The sequence below is a fragment of the Ranitomeya variabilis genome, chromosome 2 (assembly GCF_051348905.1).
Source record: "Ranitomeya variabilis isolate aRanVar5 chromosome 2, aRanVar5.hap1, whole genome shotgun sequence".
NCBI lineage: Eukaryota > Metazoa > Chordata > Amphibia > Anura > Dendrobatidae > Ranitomeya > Ranitomeya variabilis.
The window spans coordinates 175,956,611-175,976,933 of record NC_135233.1 but is presented as its reverse complement, the minus strand read 5'-3'; the positions used below and the strand labels follow the sequence as shown (position 1 = coordinate 175,976,933).

The 20,323-nt window shown below is 45.4% G+C and overlaps 1 protein-coding gene across 1 annotated transcript; it reads right to left on the bottom strand.

Annotated features, from left to right (window-relative positions):
* Nucleotides 1-10,413: 10,413 nt before the first annotated feature.
* Nucleotides 10,414-18,888, bottom strand: LOC143804788 (uncharacterized). The gene is made up of 2 exons (XM_077283226.1): nt 16,479-18,888; nt 10,414-10,805 (listed from the first exon to the last, which is right to left on the bottom strand). Exons 1-2 carry the CDS (start codon nt 17,937-17,939, stop codon nt 10,800-10,802), a joined length of 1,467 nt encoding a protein of 488 aa, XP_077139341.1. The 5' UTR covers nt 17,940-18,888; the 3' UTR covers nt 10,414-10,799.
* Between the last annotated feature and the right edge of the window lie 1,435 nt (nt 18,889-20,323).

Here is a 20,323-nt window from a genome sequence, read left to right as displayed (position 1 = left end):
GTTGAAGCTCAGCTGTATTCCGTTGAGGGCAACACCAGGGAGGGGCAGACAGCGTTAGTAGGCCGGAACCACCATTTTGTTTTTAAAATAACACCAGTTAATGAGAGGCAGAAGGTTGAAGCTCAGCTGTATTCAGTTGCAGCTTCTTGGCAATAATATAAAGAAGACGCGACAGGACAACACTCGGTGGATGCCATATCTGAGTTTTCAATGGGAAAAAAAACTTTCAGTTAACTACTTGCAGTAGAAAGTTTTTGTAGCTGGTGGCCAATTTTGGTACAGTATCAGTTTTTGGTTGTATGTGTTTCTGTTTTAAATATTAAAATGTCTGCATTTGATATCTCTCCAGTATTTTCTTTTTTATAAGCAAAATTTTTTTTTTTTTTATATTTTCTAATGTTTTATACCGGAGTGTTCCTCGGGACACGCTTAGAAAGTGTCTTATAGGCGCATGCGTGGGACTTAGCTGAGTCGGACATGACTGACTGAGCTCCGCAACCCGATAAGCCGAAATAACCCCACACAGCACCGGGATCGCAGCGAAAACAACGGCTGCAGCGAGGGCTCACCACAGAACACTGCGGGAGTGATTATGCCGAAGAAAGGAGCCGGAGGTCAGTCGGCAAACCGCACAATAGAGGAGCTCCTCCTCAACAACAGCGCGGGCAAGATGGCCGCCGCAGTAGCTCCTTCACCAACCCCCATCACAGCGGTAAGCGCGGACATGGAAATAGAGGATCCAAACGCAGCAGGGGAGGCAGTAATTCCCACGGCAGCCTTAGTAAGAACATTACAAGAGACATTTCGCTCTGAACTGAAGGCTGCTATGCACAATGTCACCTCACAGATCCAGGAGATAGTGCAGCGCACCTCCAATCTTGAAAATAAATTGGAGGCAGCAGTAGAAGCCTTAGAGGAAGATCAGGAAAACATTAAACTCCACACAGAGCGCATAATGGAACTGGAATTAAAATGTGAGGACTTTGAGAACAGGTCCCGCAGAGGCAACATACGCATCAGAGGCCTCCCAGAGTCTATTCTAGCACTTAAAGACACGGCTGCAGCATTATTTAAAGCATTACTCCCAGATATAGATCCAACACTACTTCACATCACAAGGATTCATAGAGCCTTAGGCAGACCGAGAGCACCTGACGCCCCTAGGGATGTAGTGCTTAAAATGCATTATGAAGAATCAAGGGACCTAATCTTGTCAGCAACCAGGGAAATGTCATCCCTACCTGGACTGCCAAATTCAGTGAAACTTTTTGCGGATTTATCACCCTCTACGCTGGCGAGGAGAAGGTCACTTAAACCAATCACTGTGGCACTCCAGGCAGTAAACACCAAGTACCGATGGGGGTTTCCATTTGCTTTATTTTTTACCTATGGAGGTGAATCGTTTATTTGCCGATCCTTAGAAGAAGGAACAAAAGCCCTTGAACGTGCAGGAATACCAATCTCAGAAACCATGCCTCCCCAACCGAAGAGGAAACCACGCCCGCAAAAAGAATGGATGCAGGCTCCCAGAACCAGGAGCCAAAATGTGCGGATCACTTGAAACACCCCTGGGTCTCCATGATGATCTCCTTCATGAGGAAAACTGTATTGCTGCAGTCCGGAGGCCCTGGCCCTGAGATGGGCATCTGTAAACAGTTAATAGCAGAGTTAACCTGCTATAGTTGAAAGTTAGAATTGCAATTGATTGTAACCTAAGTATATGATCCTTCCATATTAGCTTTATAATTAGCAAGGGTTAGGCTGTTGGGTACCATTGCTTGCTGCCTGATCAGGCCGACTTCTAGGATCCCTTTTATTGTGGGACCCTGGTACTCTGCCTTCTACGGGTAATTTACCCGCATGTCTAATTGTTCATTGTTTAGTGTCTTTGTTTCCCCCTGTATCGTCCTTTCCCTCTGGTTTCTCTACAGGTTTCAATATACTCCCTTACTGCACCTATCTTGGGTACGAATGTATGGCGGATTGAAGAATTCGGGTACTGGATACTGGTGGATCATTAGCGGTAAAAATTTTTTACAACCATGTGTAGAGTAATGTCCCATAATGTACATGGGTTTAACTCGCCCATGAAGCGTAAAAAAGCCTTCCTAGACTATCACAAACACAAGCCTGACATTATATGTCTACAGGAAACCCACTTCTCTAAAACTTCTAGTCCTAAATACTTTGATTCCAACTACTCTCGTTTTTACTTAGCGACGTGGGAACATAAGACTAGAGGGGTCGCCATATTACTCAAAAATAGCCTCCCATTTCAAGTGGAGGGAACTATTGGGGATCCGGGGGGTAGATTTATCATTATATATGGAAACCTGCAAGGACAAAGCATCTGCATTATCAATAGCTACATGCCCACTGTAATTCAGACACTAACATTTAAATTAATATTGTCTAAGATATTGAGAATCTCATATCAGCATTTGATCTGGTGTGGAGATTTCAATTTTACTCTGAACCCCACCCTAGACTCTACTGCAACGAAGCGGTCAGACATGTCCAAGAGAGATAGACGAAGAATAATTAAATTGATGAGTGAAAATAGATTGGTCGATGTATGGAGGGAGATGAATGGTACCACAAGGGGATACACCTTTCTGTCTAATGTACATAAAACTTATTCAAGAATAGATTTACACATAACCACAGCAAATACACTGCCGGGGGTCCTCTTCTCCCGTCATGTACCGTCCTCGTGGTCGGACCACGACGCAGTCCTATCTGTATTTAAGTTTGATGTCAACACATCTAAACTATTCAGATGGCGATTAAATAACTCCTTATTGACAGACCCTGAAATAAAGACAGCCATAAGCAACGACCTTAAACTTTATTTTCAAATGAACGTTAATGAAGAAACATCCCCGGGAATCATATGGCTAGCGCACAAGAAGTATATTACGGGTACCATAATTAAACTAGCGACAGCTAAGAAAAAAAACAGATTGGAGCTACAAATCAAACTAGAAAATAAACTACAGAATCTTGAGCTAGCAAACCAGCAATCCCCTTCACGGTACCTAATTAAGCAGATACAAGATGTCAAACTCCAGCTAAATACCGTCCTTACACATAGAACAGAACGTGCCATGGCGTGGACAAAGGCCTCCTTTTATAGATTAGCAAATAAGCCGAGCTCGCTACTAGCACGACAACTGCGCCAGAAAGAGTCCTTAAATACTATCCACTCAATTAAAAAATGTAACGGACATATCTCTGCTCACCCTGAAGATATTTATAAAGAGTTCCATAATTTTTATCAAAAATTATATTCATCACCTAAGTCGCCTCCTCCACATCATATACAAACCTTCCTGCAACACCTATCACTCCCAAAACTTAATGAATCCTCTTCTCAGGCACTGCAGACTGAAATAACAGATGAGGATGTGGACCAAATAATCCAAAAGCTAAAGGCTGATAAAGCCCCTGGACCTGACGGACTTACTGCCCCATACTACAAAAAATTCAAAGAAATTCTCACGCCACACATCACAAAATTTTGTAATGCACTTTTAAATGGTACCCAGATGCCGCCAGAGTTCTATATAGCCCATGTTGCGGTGATTCCCAAGCCCAAAAAAGATCATCAATTAACTGAAAACTACCGCCCCATATCGTTACTTAATGTTGACCTAAAGATATTCACATCTATTATTACAGATAGAATTAATAAGATACTCCCATCCCTTATACATAGAGATCAAGTAGGTTTTATACCAAGGAGACAAGGGCCGGATAATATAAGGCGTAACCTGGATATCATAGACTCAGCAACCAAATCTCAGCGGCCTACTTTGCTTCTAGCTTTAGATATCGAAAAGGCTTTTGACTCTGTGTCATGGTCATACCTTTTCAAGATACTATCTTTATTCGGACTGCCTCACAGACTAATCAATTGTTTAACTTTACTATATGACAAGCCAACAGCATATTTGAAACTCCCATCATTGCATCCTATTCCGATAAATATAATGAGAGGAACTAGACAGGGATGCCCCCTTTCACCAGCTCTGTTTGCATTGGCAATGGAGCCTCTCGCCGCAGCCATAAGAAAGAACCCCGATATCTTAGGACCTGCCGATCTGGGAGACCAATATAAAGTCAGCTTGTTCGCAGATGATCTGCTCCTAACCCTCACCAATCCCCATACCACCCTCCCAAATTTATTTTCACTACTTCACGATTTTGAATTGATATCAGGACTTAAAATAAATATCGATAAGTCAGAAGCCCTTTTCCTGAACACATCTGAAAAAGAGCAAGAATATCTAGTGTCACAATTTGGGTTTGAAAAAAAAGAACACTATCTAACCTATCTGGGAATTAACCTTACATCTAACAGGTCTACACTATATAAATGGAATTATGCTCCCCTTATAAAGAACTTCCAGCAAGATCTAGCTAGGTGGTCGTCGCTGACACTCTCATGGCTGGGCAGAATACATGCCATAAAAATGGTTTCTCTCCCAAGATTTCTATACCTCTTCCGCTCCCTCCCCATTCCGGTCCCCACCAGAATATTTCGCGATATGCATTCCATGGTTTCTAAATTTATTTGGAAAGGGAAAAAGCCAAGAATCAAACAGCAGATTATGTTCATTCACCAAAAAAAGGGTGGACTCTCCTTACCTAATTTTATAAATTATTTTAAGGCAGCGCAAATTGCCCAGCTAACTGGAGTATGTTCGAGTGTGGATAAACCTAGATGGGTCCAACTAGAGTCATTTCTATTAAAACCCTACTCTTTGATGGGCTTGTTGTGGACTGAAGCTAAGCTTCCTAAACATATCACCAACATCTCGCCTTATGCGGCCCAATCTCTGCTCCTTTGGAGAAAAGAAAGGTTTAAGAGGGAACTGCAAACTAGGAATTCGCCGCTGAATTCACTGTTCTGCAACCCAGCTTTCCCCCCGGGTCTTGACCCACAACCCTACTCCTGGTGGATCCTGAAGGGTATAACTACAATACGGCATCTCTGTTCTCCGTTTAATATAGTCCTATCTAAACAGGAATTTATACAAAAGTATGAACCGCCAATTCGAGAAACCTTTAGTATTAATCAAATTTTTGATTTTATTAGAAAGAGTGTACAAAGTAGGAGACCTTTCCGAGTCACTGGATTTGAGCAAAAATGTTCAAGTGACCCATTAGGCAGAGGGGTTATTTCTTATTTATACTCTACCTTTGCCATTGTACGGGAGGAGAAAAAACTTCCATTTATGCAACAGTGGGAGGAAGACCTGGGGTTCGATATCTCGCTGGGGGACTGGCATAGCAGTTGTAACGTATTATCAAAAGGCTCACACCAGGTAGCCTTAGTAGAATCCTCCCTCAGAGTATTACATAGAACGTACCTGGTCCCTACGAGGTTGCATACCATATACCCTCAGATCTCCGAAAAATGTTTTAGAGGCTGCGATACTCCTGGAAACATGGGCCATATTTGGTGGAAGTGCCCGGTAGCAGCTGGTTTGTGGCGGGAAGTGGGGAATTTGGCCGATAGGTTATGCGGAAAAGAAATACCAGGAAGCCATCTGACTTTTCTTCTGGGATTAAAACCGCAGGGACTATCCAGAAACTTACACAGACTGGTGGTACTATTGGGAATGGCGACTAAAATACACATAGCGTCAAATTGGAAGTCTCCATCGCTCTTAATATCTACTGTCATAGATAGAATGAACACTATCTTGATATATGAGCGTATCCAAGCGACGAGAACTGATAGCTGGAACTCCTTTTTCCAAATTTGGTCGCCATGGCTGGACTTATTCCCGAATGACCAGATAAAGTTGGCTCTCACCCTCTCTCCGTGAGTGTTGACTCACTTCTTGTTCCATGGTGAACAGAAAGGGCCTGACCCGACCGGTGTTGGTGCCCGAATGATATTTGCTGATATAAGTAGAATCTTTCTTTTTGTAAATGTGTAGAATGGTTTTACATTGTATCTAATCTGAAATTTGTCCCCCTTTGTGTCTGTCCTGTCTCTGTCTTGTCTCAAACTGAAGTTCCCCCATACAAATTCATGTTAATGTTGATATTATTGTGACTTAAGTACACTTAACATTCCCAGAATGGGAAATGTTTGTATTATCTTTCAAATTAAAATTATTGAAACAAAAAAAAAGAAAGTGTCTTATATATGTGTTTCTAATGAGTCACATTATATTTTTTTTTTAATTGTGGCTCTAAGAGATCTCAAAGATTTCATGGTTTGGAAATTATTGTTATGCCTTGACTGTTATATATACTAAAAACTGAATGGAGTAGGCCTTAAACCAAAAATGTGGCTCACTGCAGTTTAAAAAAGCTTACAGGGGTACACAGGCAGCATTGTTCTGGTCAGTGGAGGACAATTTCAATAGTGTACCGCAGACAGACTTTGTGCGCCTACAATTAAAAAAGGATGCGCTAGGCAATTAAAAATAGGTTCCAGGGGTACACGGGCAGCAGTGGTCTGGTCAGTGGAGGCCTAGTGGAAGGAGGAACCCCAGACAGGCTTCGAAGGCATAAAATAATTAAATTGGGCTGGCTGTAGGCACTTTATAATAGGTTCCAGGGGTACACGGGCAGCAGTGGTCTGGTCAGTGGAGGCCTAGTGGAAGGAGGGACCGCAGACAGGCTTCGAAGGCCTAACATAAAAATATGGGCTGGCTGTAGGCACTTTATAATTGGTTCCAGGGGTACACGGGCAGCAGTGGTCTGGTCAGTGGAGGACTAGTGGAAGTAGGGACCGCAGACAGGCTTCGAAGGCCTAACATAAAAATATGGGCTGGCTGTAGGCACTTTATAATTGGTTCCAGGGGTACACGGGCAGCAGTGGTCTGGTCAGTGGAGGACTAGTGGAAGGAGGGACCGCAGACAGGCTTCGAAGGCCTAACATAAAAATATGGGCTGGCTGTAGGCACTTTATAATTGGTTCCAGGGGTACACGGGCAGCAGTGGTCTGGTCAGTGGAGGACTAGTGGAAGGAGGGACCGCAGACAGGCTTCGAAGGCCTAACATAAAAATATGGGCTGGCTGTAGGCACTTTATAATTGGTTCCAGGGGTACAAGGGCAGCAGTGGTCTGGTCAGTGGAGGCCTAGTGGAAGGAGGGAGCGCAGAAAGGCTTCAAAGGCCTAAAATAACAAACAGTAGGCAGTCATGGCAGTTTGACAGCGGTTACATGGATACACGGGCAGGCAGCTTGGTGGTCAGTGGAGGAGTAGGGACCGCAGACAGGCTCACAAAGGCCTAAAATAACAAACAATAGGCTCGTGGCAGTTTTACAGCGGTTACATGGATACACGGGCAGCTAGGTGGTGAGTGGAGGAGTATTTAAAGGAGGGACCGCAGACAGGCTATCAAAGGCCTAACATAACAAACAATAGGCTCATGGCAGTTTTACAGCTGTTACATGGATACACGGGCAGGCAGCTTGGTGGTCAGTGGAGGAGTAGGGACCGCAGACAGGCTATCAAAGGCCTAAAATAACAAACAATAGGCTCATGTCAGTTTTACAGCGGTTACATGGATACACAGGCAGCTAGGTGGTGAGTGGAGGAGTATTTAAAGGAGGGACCGCAGACAGGCTATCAAAGGCCTAACATAACAAACAATAGGCTCATGTCAGTTTTACAGCGGTTACATGGATATACAGGCAGCTTGGTGGTGAGTGGAGGAGTATTTAAAGTAGGGACCGCAGACAGGCTATCAAAGGCCTAAAATAACAAACAATAGGCTCATGGCAGTTTTACAGCGGTTACATGGATACACGGGCAGGCAGCTGGTGATGAGTGGAGGAGTATTTAAAGTAGGGACCGCAGACAGGCTATCAAAGGCCTAAAATACCAAACAATAGGCTCATGGCAGTTTTACAGCGGTTACATGGATACACGGGCAGGCAGCTTGGTGGTGAGTGGAGGAGTATTTAAAGTAGGGACCGCAGACAGGCTATCAAAGGCCTAAAATAACAAACAATAGGCTCATGGCAGCTTTACAGCGGTTACATGGATACACAGGCAGCTTGGTGGTGAGTGGAGGAGTAGTGCAAGCAGTGTCTGTCCCAGTACTCCCAAAATATAAATAGATGTTAATGTCTCGCAAAACAACCAAAACAAAAAAAAAGGTGGCATACTTAGGTACAGGGGTGGGCTCATCTGCTGAGTTTCTGACATAGTAATTTGGCAGTAACTATTTAATGGTGCCAATATAGGACACAGACACAGACTACTTTAAGTTGCATCATAGATGTGTACAAATTTGTATTGTCAGTGCCAGACATTGAATGATGTCAGCGAATAGACTAAAGATTGGTGGAGCTGTGCGACATAATTTTGCACGCGGTAGAGCACATTTTGAGCTGGGGTAGGGGGGAACTCTCTAGAGGCCGGCGGGACCGCCCCAGGGCCCCTCATGTTACAACGGTGTGTCTGACGTTGGGTGCGCACCACCACCGCCAGAGACACTACATTGTACTATGAGGGACCCAGTAGCAATGCCGTCAACCAAAAGCGAGCACACCCACCTCTTCAGACAAACAGCAGTCTCACGGGTGCTTGCGCCAAGTCGCGATACCACGGCCCCGTGTGGGGAGTTTGGCCATTTAGGGAGGTGTAAACATGTCGTATGCTGTACAATCAGCTGCAGCAAATTAGACATTAGAAAAGTAATTCACAGGCAAGAGCGTTTCATAGGAAAGCTAGGTGTCGGCCGGGCAAGGTGGGGCAAAAGATTTCGAAATCCAGTTGTGGTTCATTTTAATGAATGTTAGATCGTCAACATTTTGGGTAGCCAGACGAGTCCTTTTTTCGGTTAATATTGAACCTGCAGCACTGAATACTCTTTCTGATAGGACACTTGCTGCCGGGCAAGCAAGCTCCTGCAATGCATATTCTGCCAATTCTGGCCAGGTGTCTAATTTGGAGGCCCAGTAATCAAATGGGAATGACGGTTGAGGGAGAACATCGATAAGGGATGAAAAATAGTTAGTAACCATACTGGACAAATGTTGTCTCCTGTCACTTTCAATTGACGCAGCAGTACCTGTCCTGTCTGCGGTCATAGCAAAATCACTCCACAACCTGGTCAGAAAACCCCTCTGTCCAACGCCACTTCTGATGTGTGCACCCCTAACACTCCTAGTCTGCTGCCCCCTGGAGCTCGTGTGAGAACGATCACGTGCGCTGTGTGCTGGGAATGCCTGAAGCAAACGGTCAACAAGAGTTGATTGTTTGGTTGCTAATATTAGTTCCAAGTTCTCATGTGGCATAATATTTTGCAATTTGCCTTTATAGCGTGGATCAAGGAGGCAGGCCAACCAGTAATCGTCATCGTTCATCATTTTCGTAATGCGTGTGTCCCTTTTTAGGATACGTAAGGCATAATCCGCCATGTGGGCCAAAGTTCCAGTTGTCAAATCTCCGGGTGTGATTGTTTGAGGGGCAGTTGCAGGCAAATCTACGTCACTTGTGTCCCTCCAAAAACCAGAACCCGGCCGTGACACGCAACCAATTTCCTGTGCCCCCGGGAAAGTTTCCGCATTAAAAATATACTCATCCCCATCATCCTCCTCGTCCTCCACCTCCTCTTCGCCCGCTACCTCGTCCTGTACACTGCCCTGACCAGACAATGGCTGACTGTCATCAAGGCTTTCCTCTTCCTCTGGTGCAGACGCCTGCTCCTTTATGTGCGTCAAACTTTGCATCAGCAGACGCATTAGGGGGATGCTCATGCTTATTACGGCGTTGTCTGCACTAACCAGCCGTGTGCATTCCTCAAAACACTGAAGGACTTGACACATGTCTTGTATCTTAGACCACTGCACAACGGACAACTCCATGTCTGCCATCCTACTGCCTGCCCGTGTATCCTCCCACAAATAAATAACAGCACGCCTCTGTTCGCACAGTCTCTGAAGCATGTGCAGTGTTGAGTTCCACCTTGTTGCAACGTCTATGATTAGGCGATGCTGGGGAAGGTTCAAAGACCGCTGATAGGTCTGCATACGGCTGGCGTGTACAGGCGAACGTCGGATATGTGAGCAAAGTGCACGCACTTTGAGGAGCAGGTCGGAGAACCCAGGATAAGTTTTCAATAAGCACTGCACCACCAGGTTTAAGGTGTGAGCCAGGCAAGGAATGTGTTTCAGTTGGGAAAGGGAGATGGCAGCCATGAAATTCCTTCCGTTATCACTCACTACCTTGCCTGCCTCAAGATCTACTGTGCCCAGCCACGACTGCGTTTCTTGTTGCAAGAACTCAGACAGAACTTCCGCGGTGTGTCTGTTGTCGCCCAAACACTTCATAGCCAATACAGCCTGCTGACGCTTGGCAGTAGCTGGCCCATAATGGGACAACTGGTGTGCAACAGTGTCATCTGCCGATGGAGTGGTAGGCCGACTGCGTTCTGTGGAAGAGCTGTAGCTTCTGCAGGAGGACGAGGAGGAGGAGGAGGGGGTGCGAACGCCTACAGCCAACTGTTTCCTAGACCGTGGGCTAGGCACAACTGTCCCTAAATTGATGTCGCCTGTGGACCCTGCATCCACCACATTCACCCAGTGTGCAGTGATGGACACATAACGTCCCTGGCCATGCCTACTGGTCCATGCATCTGTAGTCAGGTGCACCTTTGTACTCACAGATTGCCTAAGTGCATGGACAATGCGCTGTTTAACATGCTGGTGCAGGGCTGGGATGGCTTTTCTGGAAAAAAAGTGTCGACTGGGTAGCTCGTATCGTGGTTCAGCGTACTCCATCAGGGCTTTGAAAGCTTCGCTTTCAACTAACCGGTAGGGCATCATCTCTAACGAGATTTGTCATGATCTCTACAGGCAGAGATCATAGCAAGCCTATAGAGGGACAAGCTCTCGGAAGATGGAACTATACTGACCATGAACTAAGCCTGCCGCGCAACTAGAAATAGCCAGGTAGCATTTCCTATTTATCGCTAGATGCCCAGCTCTGGCCTAAGACCTAAATAGCTAGCAGAGGGAAATATAAGACCTGGCTCACCTCTAGAGAAATATTCCAAAGAAGACAGTAGCCCCCCACATATAATGACGGTGAGTTCAGATGAAACAACAAACGCAGCAGGAAAATAGTCTTAGCAAATTTGAGGTCCGCTTACTAGATAGCAGAAGACAGATAGTATACTTTCATGGTCAGCAGAAAAACACTAACAAAACACCATCCAGAGATTACCTTAAACTCTGGCATTAACTCATAACGCCAGAGTAGCAATCCCTGATCAACGAGAGCTTTCCAGACACAGTAACAAAACTTCAGCTGTGAACTGGAACAAATAGGCAAAACGAAACATGGACAAAAGTCCAACTTATCTAGTAGTTGTCTAGAAGCAGGAACAAGCACTGAGAGGCATCAGATAACATTGTTGACCGGCAAGAAACCACCAGAGAAATGAGCTTAAATAGCGACACCCACTACTGATGGAACCAGGTGAAACAGGAAAGAGGATGACAAGTCCAATTCCACAAGCGGCCACCGGGGGAGCCCAGAATCCAAATTCACAACAGTACCCCCCCCTCAAGGAGGGGGCACCGAACCCTCACCAGATCCACCAGGGCGACCAGGATGAGCCCTATGGAAGGCACGAACAAGATCAGAAGCATGAACATCAGATGCATTGACCCAAGAATTATCCTCCTGGCCGTAACCCTTCCAGTTGACCAGATACTGGAGTCTCCGTCTGGAAACACGAGAGTCCAAAATTTTCTCCACAACGTACTCCAACTCACCCTCAACCAACACCGGAGCAGGAGGCTCAACTGAAGGTACAACAGGTACCTCATACCTGCGCAATAACGACCGATGAAAAACGTTATGAATGGAAAAGGACGCAGGGAGGTCCAAACGGAAAGAAACAGGATTAAGAATCTCCAATATTCTATAAGGGCCGATGAACCGAGGTTTAAACTTAGGAGAAGAGACCCTCATAGGGACAAAACGAGAAGACAACCACACCAAATCTCCAACACAAAGCCGAGAACCAACACGACGATGACGGTTGGCAAAACGCTGAGTCTTCTCCTGGGACAACTTCAAATTGTCCATAACCTGCCCCCAGATGTGATGCAATCTCTCCACCACCGCATCCACTCCAGGACAATCCGAGGATTCCACCTGACCGGAGGAAAATCGAGGGTGAAACCCCGAATTACAGAAAAACGGGGACACCAAGGTGGAAGAGCTGGCCCGATTATTGAGGGCGAACTCTGCCAATGGCAAAAAAGCAACCCAATCATCCTGGTCAGCAGAGACAAAACACCTCAGATATGTCTCCAGGGTCTGATTAGTCCGCTCGGTCTGGCCATTAGTCTGAGGGTGAAAAGCAGATGAAAAAGACAAATCTATGCCCATCCTAGCACAGAATGCCCGCCAAAATCTAGACACAAATTGGGTACCTCTGTCAGAAACAATATTCTCAGGAATACCGTGCAATCGGACAACATTCTGAAAAAACAGAGGAACCAACTCAGAAGAAGAAGGCAACTTGGGCAGAGGAACCAAATGGACCATTTTAGAGAAACGGTCACAGACCACCCAGATGACAGACATCTTCTGGGAAACAGGCAGATCTGAAATAAAATCCATCGAGATGTGTGTCCAAGGCCTCTTAGGAATAGGCAAGGGCAACAGCAGTCCGCTAGCCCGAGAACTACAAGACTTGGCCCGAGCACAAACGTCACATGACTGCACAAAGACTCGCACATCTCGTGACAGGGAAGGCCACCAGAAGGATCTTGCCACCAAATCCCTGGTACCAAAAATTCCGGGATGACCTGCCAATGCAGAAGAATGTACCTCAGAGATGACTCTGCTGGTCCAATCATCCGGAACAAACAGTCTATCAGGCGGACAACGATCCGGTCTATCCGCCTGAAACTCTTGCAAGGACCGCCGCAGATCAGGAGAAACGGCCGACAAAATTACTCCCTCCCTAAGGATACCTGTGGGTTCAGAATTACCAGGAGAGTCCGGGTCAAAACTCCTAGAAAGGGCATCTGCCTTAACATTCTTAGAACCCGGTAGGTATGACACCACAAAATTAAAGCGAGAAAAAAATAAAGACCAGCGCGCCTGTCTAGGATTCAGGCGTCTGGCAGTCTCAAGATAAATCAAATTTTTGTGGTCAGTCAATACCACCACCTGATGCCTAGCCCCCTCGAGCCAATGGCGCCACTCCTCAAACGCCCACTTCATGGCCAAAAGCTCCCGATTCCCAACATCATAATTCCGCTCTGCGGGCGAAAATTTGCGAGAAAAGAAGGCACAAGGCCTAATGACGGAGCAGTCGGAACCTTTCTGCGACAACACTGCCCCAGCTCCGATCTCCGAAGCGTCAACCTCAACCTGAAAAGGCAGATTAACATCAGGCTGACGCAACACAGGGGCAGAGGCAAAACGGCGCTTAAGCTCCTGAAAGGCCTCTACAGCATGAGGGGACCAATTAGCAACATCAGCGCCTTGTCTGGTCAAATCAGTCAGTGGTTTAACGACATCCGAAAAACCAGCAATAAATCGGCGGTAAAAGTTGGCAAAGCCCAAAAATCTCTGAAGACCCTTAAGAGAGGAGGGCTGAGTCCAGTCACAAATAGCTTGCACCTTGACGGGATCCATCTCAATGGAAGAGGGAGAAAAAATATACCCCAAAAAGGAAATTTTCTGGACCCCAAAAACGCACTTAGACCCCTTCACACATAAAGAATTAGACCGCAGAACCTGAAAAACTCTCCTGACTTGCTGGACATGAGAGTCCCAGTCATCAGAAAAAATCAGAATATCATCCAGATATATTATCATAAATTTATCCAGAAAATCGCGGAAAATATCATGCATAAAAGACTGGAAAACTGAAGGGGCATTAGAAAGACCAAAAGGCATGACCAAATACTCAAAGTGGCCCTCGGGCGTATTAAATGCGGTCTTCCACTCATCCCCCTGCCTGATCCGCACCAAATTATACGCCCCACGAAGATCAATTTTAGAGAACCACTTAGCACCCTCTATACGAGCAAACAAATCAGTAAGCAATGGCAATGGGTATTGATACTTAACAGTGATCTTATTCAGAAGCCGATAATCAATACATGGTCTCAAAGAGCCGTCTTTTTTTGAGACAAAGAAAAACCCAGCTCCCAAGGGAGAAGAAGATGGACGAATATGTCCCTTTTCCAAAGACTCCTTTATATATTCCCGCATAGCAGCATGTTCCGGCACAGACAGATTAAACAAACGACCCTTTGGATATTTACAACCCGGTATCAAATCTATGGCACAATCGCACTCACGGTGCGGAGGTAACGACCCAAGCTTGGGTTCGTCAAAGACGTCTTGATAATCAGAGAGGAACTCAGGGACTTCAGAGGGAATGGACGACGAAATAGAAACCAAAGGTAAGTCCCCATGAATACCCTTACATCCCCAGCTCAACACAGACATTGCTCTCCAGTCCAAGACTGGGTTGTGAGACTGCAACCATGGCAATCCCAGTACCAAATCGTCATGTAAATTATACAGCACCAGGAAACGAATAATCTCCTGGTGATCCGGATTGATACGCATGGTTACTTGTGTCCAGTATTGTGGTTTATTATTAGCCAATGGGGTGGAGTCAATCCCCTTCAGAGGAATAAGAGTCTCCAAAGGCTCTAAATCAAAACCACAACGATTGGCAAAGGACCAATCCATAAGACTCAGAGCGGCGCCAGAGTCAACATAGGCGTCCGTAGCAATGGATGACAAAGAGCAAATCAGGGTTACAGACAAAATAAACTTAGACTGAATGGTGCCAATGGAAACAGACTTATCAAGCTTCTTTGTACGCCTAGAGCATGCTGATATAACATGAGTAGAATCCCCACAATAGAAACACAATCCATTCTTCCGTCTAAAATTCTGTCGCTCGCTCCTGGACAGAATTCTATCACACTGCATACTTTCTGGCGTCTTTTCCATAGACACCGCCAGATGGTGCACCGGTTTGCGCTCCCGCAGACGCCTATCAATCTGAATAGCCATTGTCATGGACTCATTTAGACCTGCAGGCACAGGGAACCCCACCATAACATCCTTAACGGCATCAGAGAGACCTTCTCTGAAAGTTGCCGCCAAGGCGCACTCATTCCACTGAGTAAGCACAGACCATTTACGGAATCTTTGGCAGAAAACTTCAGCTTCGTCTTGCCCCTGAGATAGTGCCATCAAAGTTTTTTCTGCCTGAAGTTCCAAATGAGGTTCCTCATAAAGCAAGCCCAAGGCCAGAAAAAACGCATCCACATCGCGTAACGCAGGATCCCCTGCTGGCAATGAGAAGGCCCAATCTTGAGGGTCACCCCTGAGCAAGGAAATCACAATCCTAACCTGCTGAGCAGGGTCTCCAGCTGAACGAGACTTCAGGGACAAATAAAGCTTACAATTATTTCGGAAATTCTGGAAGCTAGCTCTATTCCCTGTGAAGAACTCCGGCAAAGGAATTCTCGGGTCAGATACCGGAGCATGTACCACAAAATCTTGTAAATTTTGTACTTTAGTGATGAGATTATTCAAACCCGCAGTTACACTCTGGAGATCCATTATTGTCAGGTGCACACAGAGCCATACAGAGATTAGGAGGAGAGAGAGAAAAAAGACTGCAGCAAGGCAGACTGGAGGGAAAGAAAAAAAAAAAAAAAAATTTCCAGCAGACTTCTTATAACTCTCCTTTCTCAACCTGGGTCTTTAACACTTTATAGGCCGGTCAAACTGTCATGATCTCTACAGGCAGAGATCATAGCAAGCCTATAGAGGGACAAGCTCTCGGAAGATGGAACTATACTGACCATGAACTAAGCCTGCCGCGCAACTAGAAATAGCCAGGTAGCATTTCCTATTTATCGCTAGATGCCCAGCTCTGGCCTAAGACCTAAATAGCTAGCAGAGGGAAATATAAGACCTGGCTCACCTCTAGAGAAATATTCCAAAGAAGACAGTAGCCCCCCACATATAATGACGGTGAGTTCAGATGAAACAACAAACGCAGCAGGAAAATAGTCTTAGCAAATTTGAGGTCCGCTTACTAGATAGCAGAAGACAGATAGTATACTTTCATGGTCAGCAGAAAAACACTAACAAAACACCATCCAGAGATTACCTTAAACTCTGGCATTAACTCATAACGCCAGAGTAGCAATCCCTGATCAACGAGAGCTTTCCAGACACAGTAACAAAACTTCAGCTGTGAACTGGAACAAATAGGCAAAACGAAACATGGACAAAAGTCCAACTTATCTAGTAGTTGTCTAGAAGCAGGAACAAGCACTGAGAGGCATCAGATAACATTGTTGACCGGCAAGAAACCACCAGAGAAATGAGCTTAAATAGCGACACCCACTACTGATGGAACCAGGTGAAACAGGAAAGAGGATGACAAGTCCAATTCCACAAGCGGCCACCGGGGGAGCCCAGAATCCAAATTCACAACAGAGATTAGTCTAGCTATGTGGGCGTTAAAACCCTGTGTACGCGGATGCGAGGATAAGTACTTCCTTTTTCTAACCAGAGTCTCATGTAGGGTGAGCTGGACTGGAGAGCAGGAGATCGTGGAACTTTCGGGTGTGCCGGTGTACATGGCAGACTGAGAGACGGTTGGAGACGGTATTGTTTCTGCCGGTGCCCTAGATGCAATATTTCCTCCTACAAAACTGGTGATTCCCTGACCCTGACTGCTTTTGGCTGGCAAAGAAACCTGCACAGATACTGCCGGTGGTGCGGAAAATGGTGGCCTTACAGTGACGGAAGGGATGTTGCGTTGCTGACTAGCTTCATTGGCCGAGGGTGCTACAACCTTAAGGGACGTTTGGTAGTTAGTCCACGCTTGAGAATGCATGGTGGTTAAGTGTCTATGCATGCAACTAGTATTTAGACTTTTCAGATTCTGACCTCTGCTTAAGCTAGTTGAACATTTTTGACAGATGACTTTGCGCTGATCTGTTGGATGTTGTTTAAAAAAATGCCAGACTGCACTCTTCCTAGACTCGGATCCCTTTTCAGGGATTGCAGACTGAGCTTTAACCGGATGGCCACGCTGTCCTCCAACAGGTTTTGGCTTTGACACGCGTTTTGGGCCAGATACGGGCCCGGCAGATGGAACCTGTTGCGATGTTGATGCCTGCTGCGGACCCTCCTCCACCTCCGCTTCTGAACTACTGCCGCCTGCACCCTGTTCCCCCAATGGCTGCCAATCGGGGTCAATAACTGGGTCATCTATTACCTCCTCTTCGAGCTCGTGTGCAACTTCGTCTGTGTCACTGTGTCGGTCGGTGGTATAGCGTTCGTGGCGGGGCAACATAGTCTCATCAGGGTCTGATTGTGGATCTGTACCCTGAGAGGGCAATGTGGTGGTCTGAGTCAAAGGAGCAGCATAGTACTCTGGCTGTGGCTGTGCATCAGTGCACTCCATGTCAGAATCTACTTGTAATGGGCATGGCCTGTTAAATGTTTCACTTTCTAACCCAGGGACGGTATGTGTAAAGAGCTCCATGGAGTGACCCGTTGTGTCGCCTGCTGCATCCTTCTCTCTTGTTGTAGTTTTTGCTGAGGAGGACAAGGAAGCGACTTGTCCCTGACCGTGAACATCCACAAGCGACGCGCTGCTTTTACATTTACCAGTTTCTGAAGAGGAGGCAAAAGAGCTAGAGGCTGAGTCTGCAATGTAAGCCAAAACTTGCTGTTGCTGCTCCGCCTTTAAAAGCGGTTTTCCTACTCCCAGAAAAGAGAGCGTTCGAGGCCTTGTGTAGCCTGACGACGAAACTGGCTCCACAGCTCCAGACTTAGGTAGAATATTTTTATCCCCACGACCACCTGATGCTCCACTACCACTACCATCATTACCAGCTGACAATGAACGCCCACGACGACCTCTTGCACCAGACTTCCTCATTGTTTTAAAATCTTAACCAAAGTAACTTTATTTCTTGCTGTCAAACAACTTACACGGTGAGCTATAACTTCAGTATGATTTCTATATCCCTTAACAGGTTGGTGAGACCACAAGGAAAATCAGGCACAATGTTACACACTCTGTTTTCTGTGGCACCAAATCACAGAGATGACACACACGCAGGACTGTAACTCAAGCACTAATGTCAATATTAATCTCCCATCTAATTAATTTATTTTTTTTTCTCAGAGAGACTTTAGAAACCAAATAATATTAAAAAAAAAAATAAAAAATAAATAGCCTTTCTATGGCCCACTGAATGAGAGAGAGAGGTGGGCACACCCAGGAGTCAAGACTGGCACACAAGCTGAAAGGGCAATATTACTCTCCCACTGTTTTTTTAGGTATTTTTTTTTTTTTGGCAGGGACACTTTAGAAACCAAATAATATTAAAAACAAAAAAAAAAATAAATAGCCTTTCTATGGCCCACTGAATGAGAGAGAGAGGTGGGCACACCCAGGAGTCAAGACTGGCACACAAGCTGAAAGGGCAATATTACTCTCCCACTGTTTTTTTAGGTATTTTTTTTTTTTTGGCAGGGACACTTTAGAAACCAAATAATATTAAAAACAAAAAAAATAAATAAATAGGCTTTCTATAGCCCACTGAATGAGAGATAGCACACACAGCAGTGGCACACAAGTCCTGACTGAGGCCAATATTTTTCTCCCACTGATTGATGTAGTGTTTTTGTGTTGAGGTAGAATTTAGAACACAAATCACGGAAAAAATAAATAGGCTTTCTCTGGCCCACAATTAGAGAGAGAGAGGTGGCACACCCAGGAGTCAAGACTGGCACACAAGCTGAAAGGGCAATATTACTCTCCCACTGTTTTTTTAGGTATTTTTTTTTTTTTGGCAGGGACACTTTAGAAACCAAATAATATTAAAAACAAAAAAAATAAATAAATAGGCTTTCTATAGCCCACTGAATGAGAGATAGCACACACAGCAGTGGCACACAAGTCCTGACTGAGGCCAATATTTTTCTCCCACTGATTGATGTAGTGTTTTTGTGTTGAGGTAGAATTTAGAACACAAATCACGGAAAAAATAAATAGGCTTTCTCTGGCCCACAATTAGAGAGAGAGAGGTGGCACACCCAGGAGTCAAGACTGGCACACAAGCTGAAAGGGCAATATTACTCTCCCACTGGTTTTTTATGTTTTTTTTTTTTTTTCAGGGAGACTTTAGAAACCAAATAATATTAAAAACAAAAAAAAAAAATAAATAGGCTTTCTATGGCCCACTGAATGAGAGGGAGAGAGGTGGCACACCCAGGAGTCAAGACTGGCACACAAGCTGAAAGGGCAATATTACTCTCCCACTGTTTTTTTAGGTATTTTTTTTTTTTGGCAGGGACACTTTAGAAACCAAATAATATTAAAAACAAAAAAAAAAATAAATAGGCTTTCTATAGCCCACTGAATGAGAGATAGCACACACAGCAGTGGCACACAAGCCCTGACTGAGGCCAATATTTTTCTCCCACTGATTGATGTAGTGCTTTTGTGTTGAGGTAGAATTTAGAACACAAATCACAGAAAAAATAAATAGGCTTTCTATGGCCCACTCACTGAGAGATGGCACACACAGGGATGGCACTGTAGCAGAAATGCCAATCTTAATCTCCCACAAAAAAAAAAAAAAAAAAAAAACAGGGACTGTCCTACAATTACTATCTCCCTGCAGTAATCTAAGCCAGGTATGGCAGGCAGCAATAGGAGTGGACTGATGCACAAATTAAATAAAAAGTGTGGACAAACAAAAAAGATAGCTGTGCAGAAAGGAAAGAACAAGAGGATATGTGCTTTGAAAAAAGCAGTTGGTTTCCACAGTGGCGTACACACATCAATACAGCTATCACGGAGCCTTCTAGGGCAGCCCAATGAGCTACAGCGCTGAGGGGAAAAAAAAAAAAAAATAGCTTCCACAGTCCCTGCACACCGAAGGTGGTGTTGGACAGTGGAAATCGCTGCAGCACAAGCGGTTTGGTGGTTAGTGGACCCTGCCTAACGCTCTCCCTGCTTCTGACGAAGCGGCAGCAACCTCTCCCTAAGCTCAGAGCAGCAGCAGTAACATGGCGGTCGGCGGGAACGCCCCTTTATAGCCCCTGTGACGCCGCAGACAGCAAGCCAATCACTGCAATGCCCTTCTCTAAGATGGTGGGGACCAGGATCTATGTCATCACGCTGCCCACACTCTGCGTTCACCTTCATTGGCCGAGAAATGGCGCTTTTCGCGTCATTGAAACGCGACTTTGGCGCGAAAGTCGTGTACCGCATGGCCGACAAGCACAGGGGTCGGATCGGGTTTCATGAGA

Excerpts from the sequence above, each read along its gene's own strand:
- LOC143804788 (XM_077283226.1), bottom strand. The coding sequence starts at position 17,939 with ATGAGGAAGTCTGGTGCAAGAGGTCGTCGTGGGCGTTCATTGTCAGCT.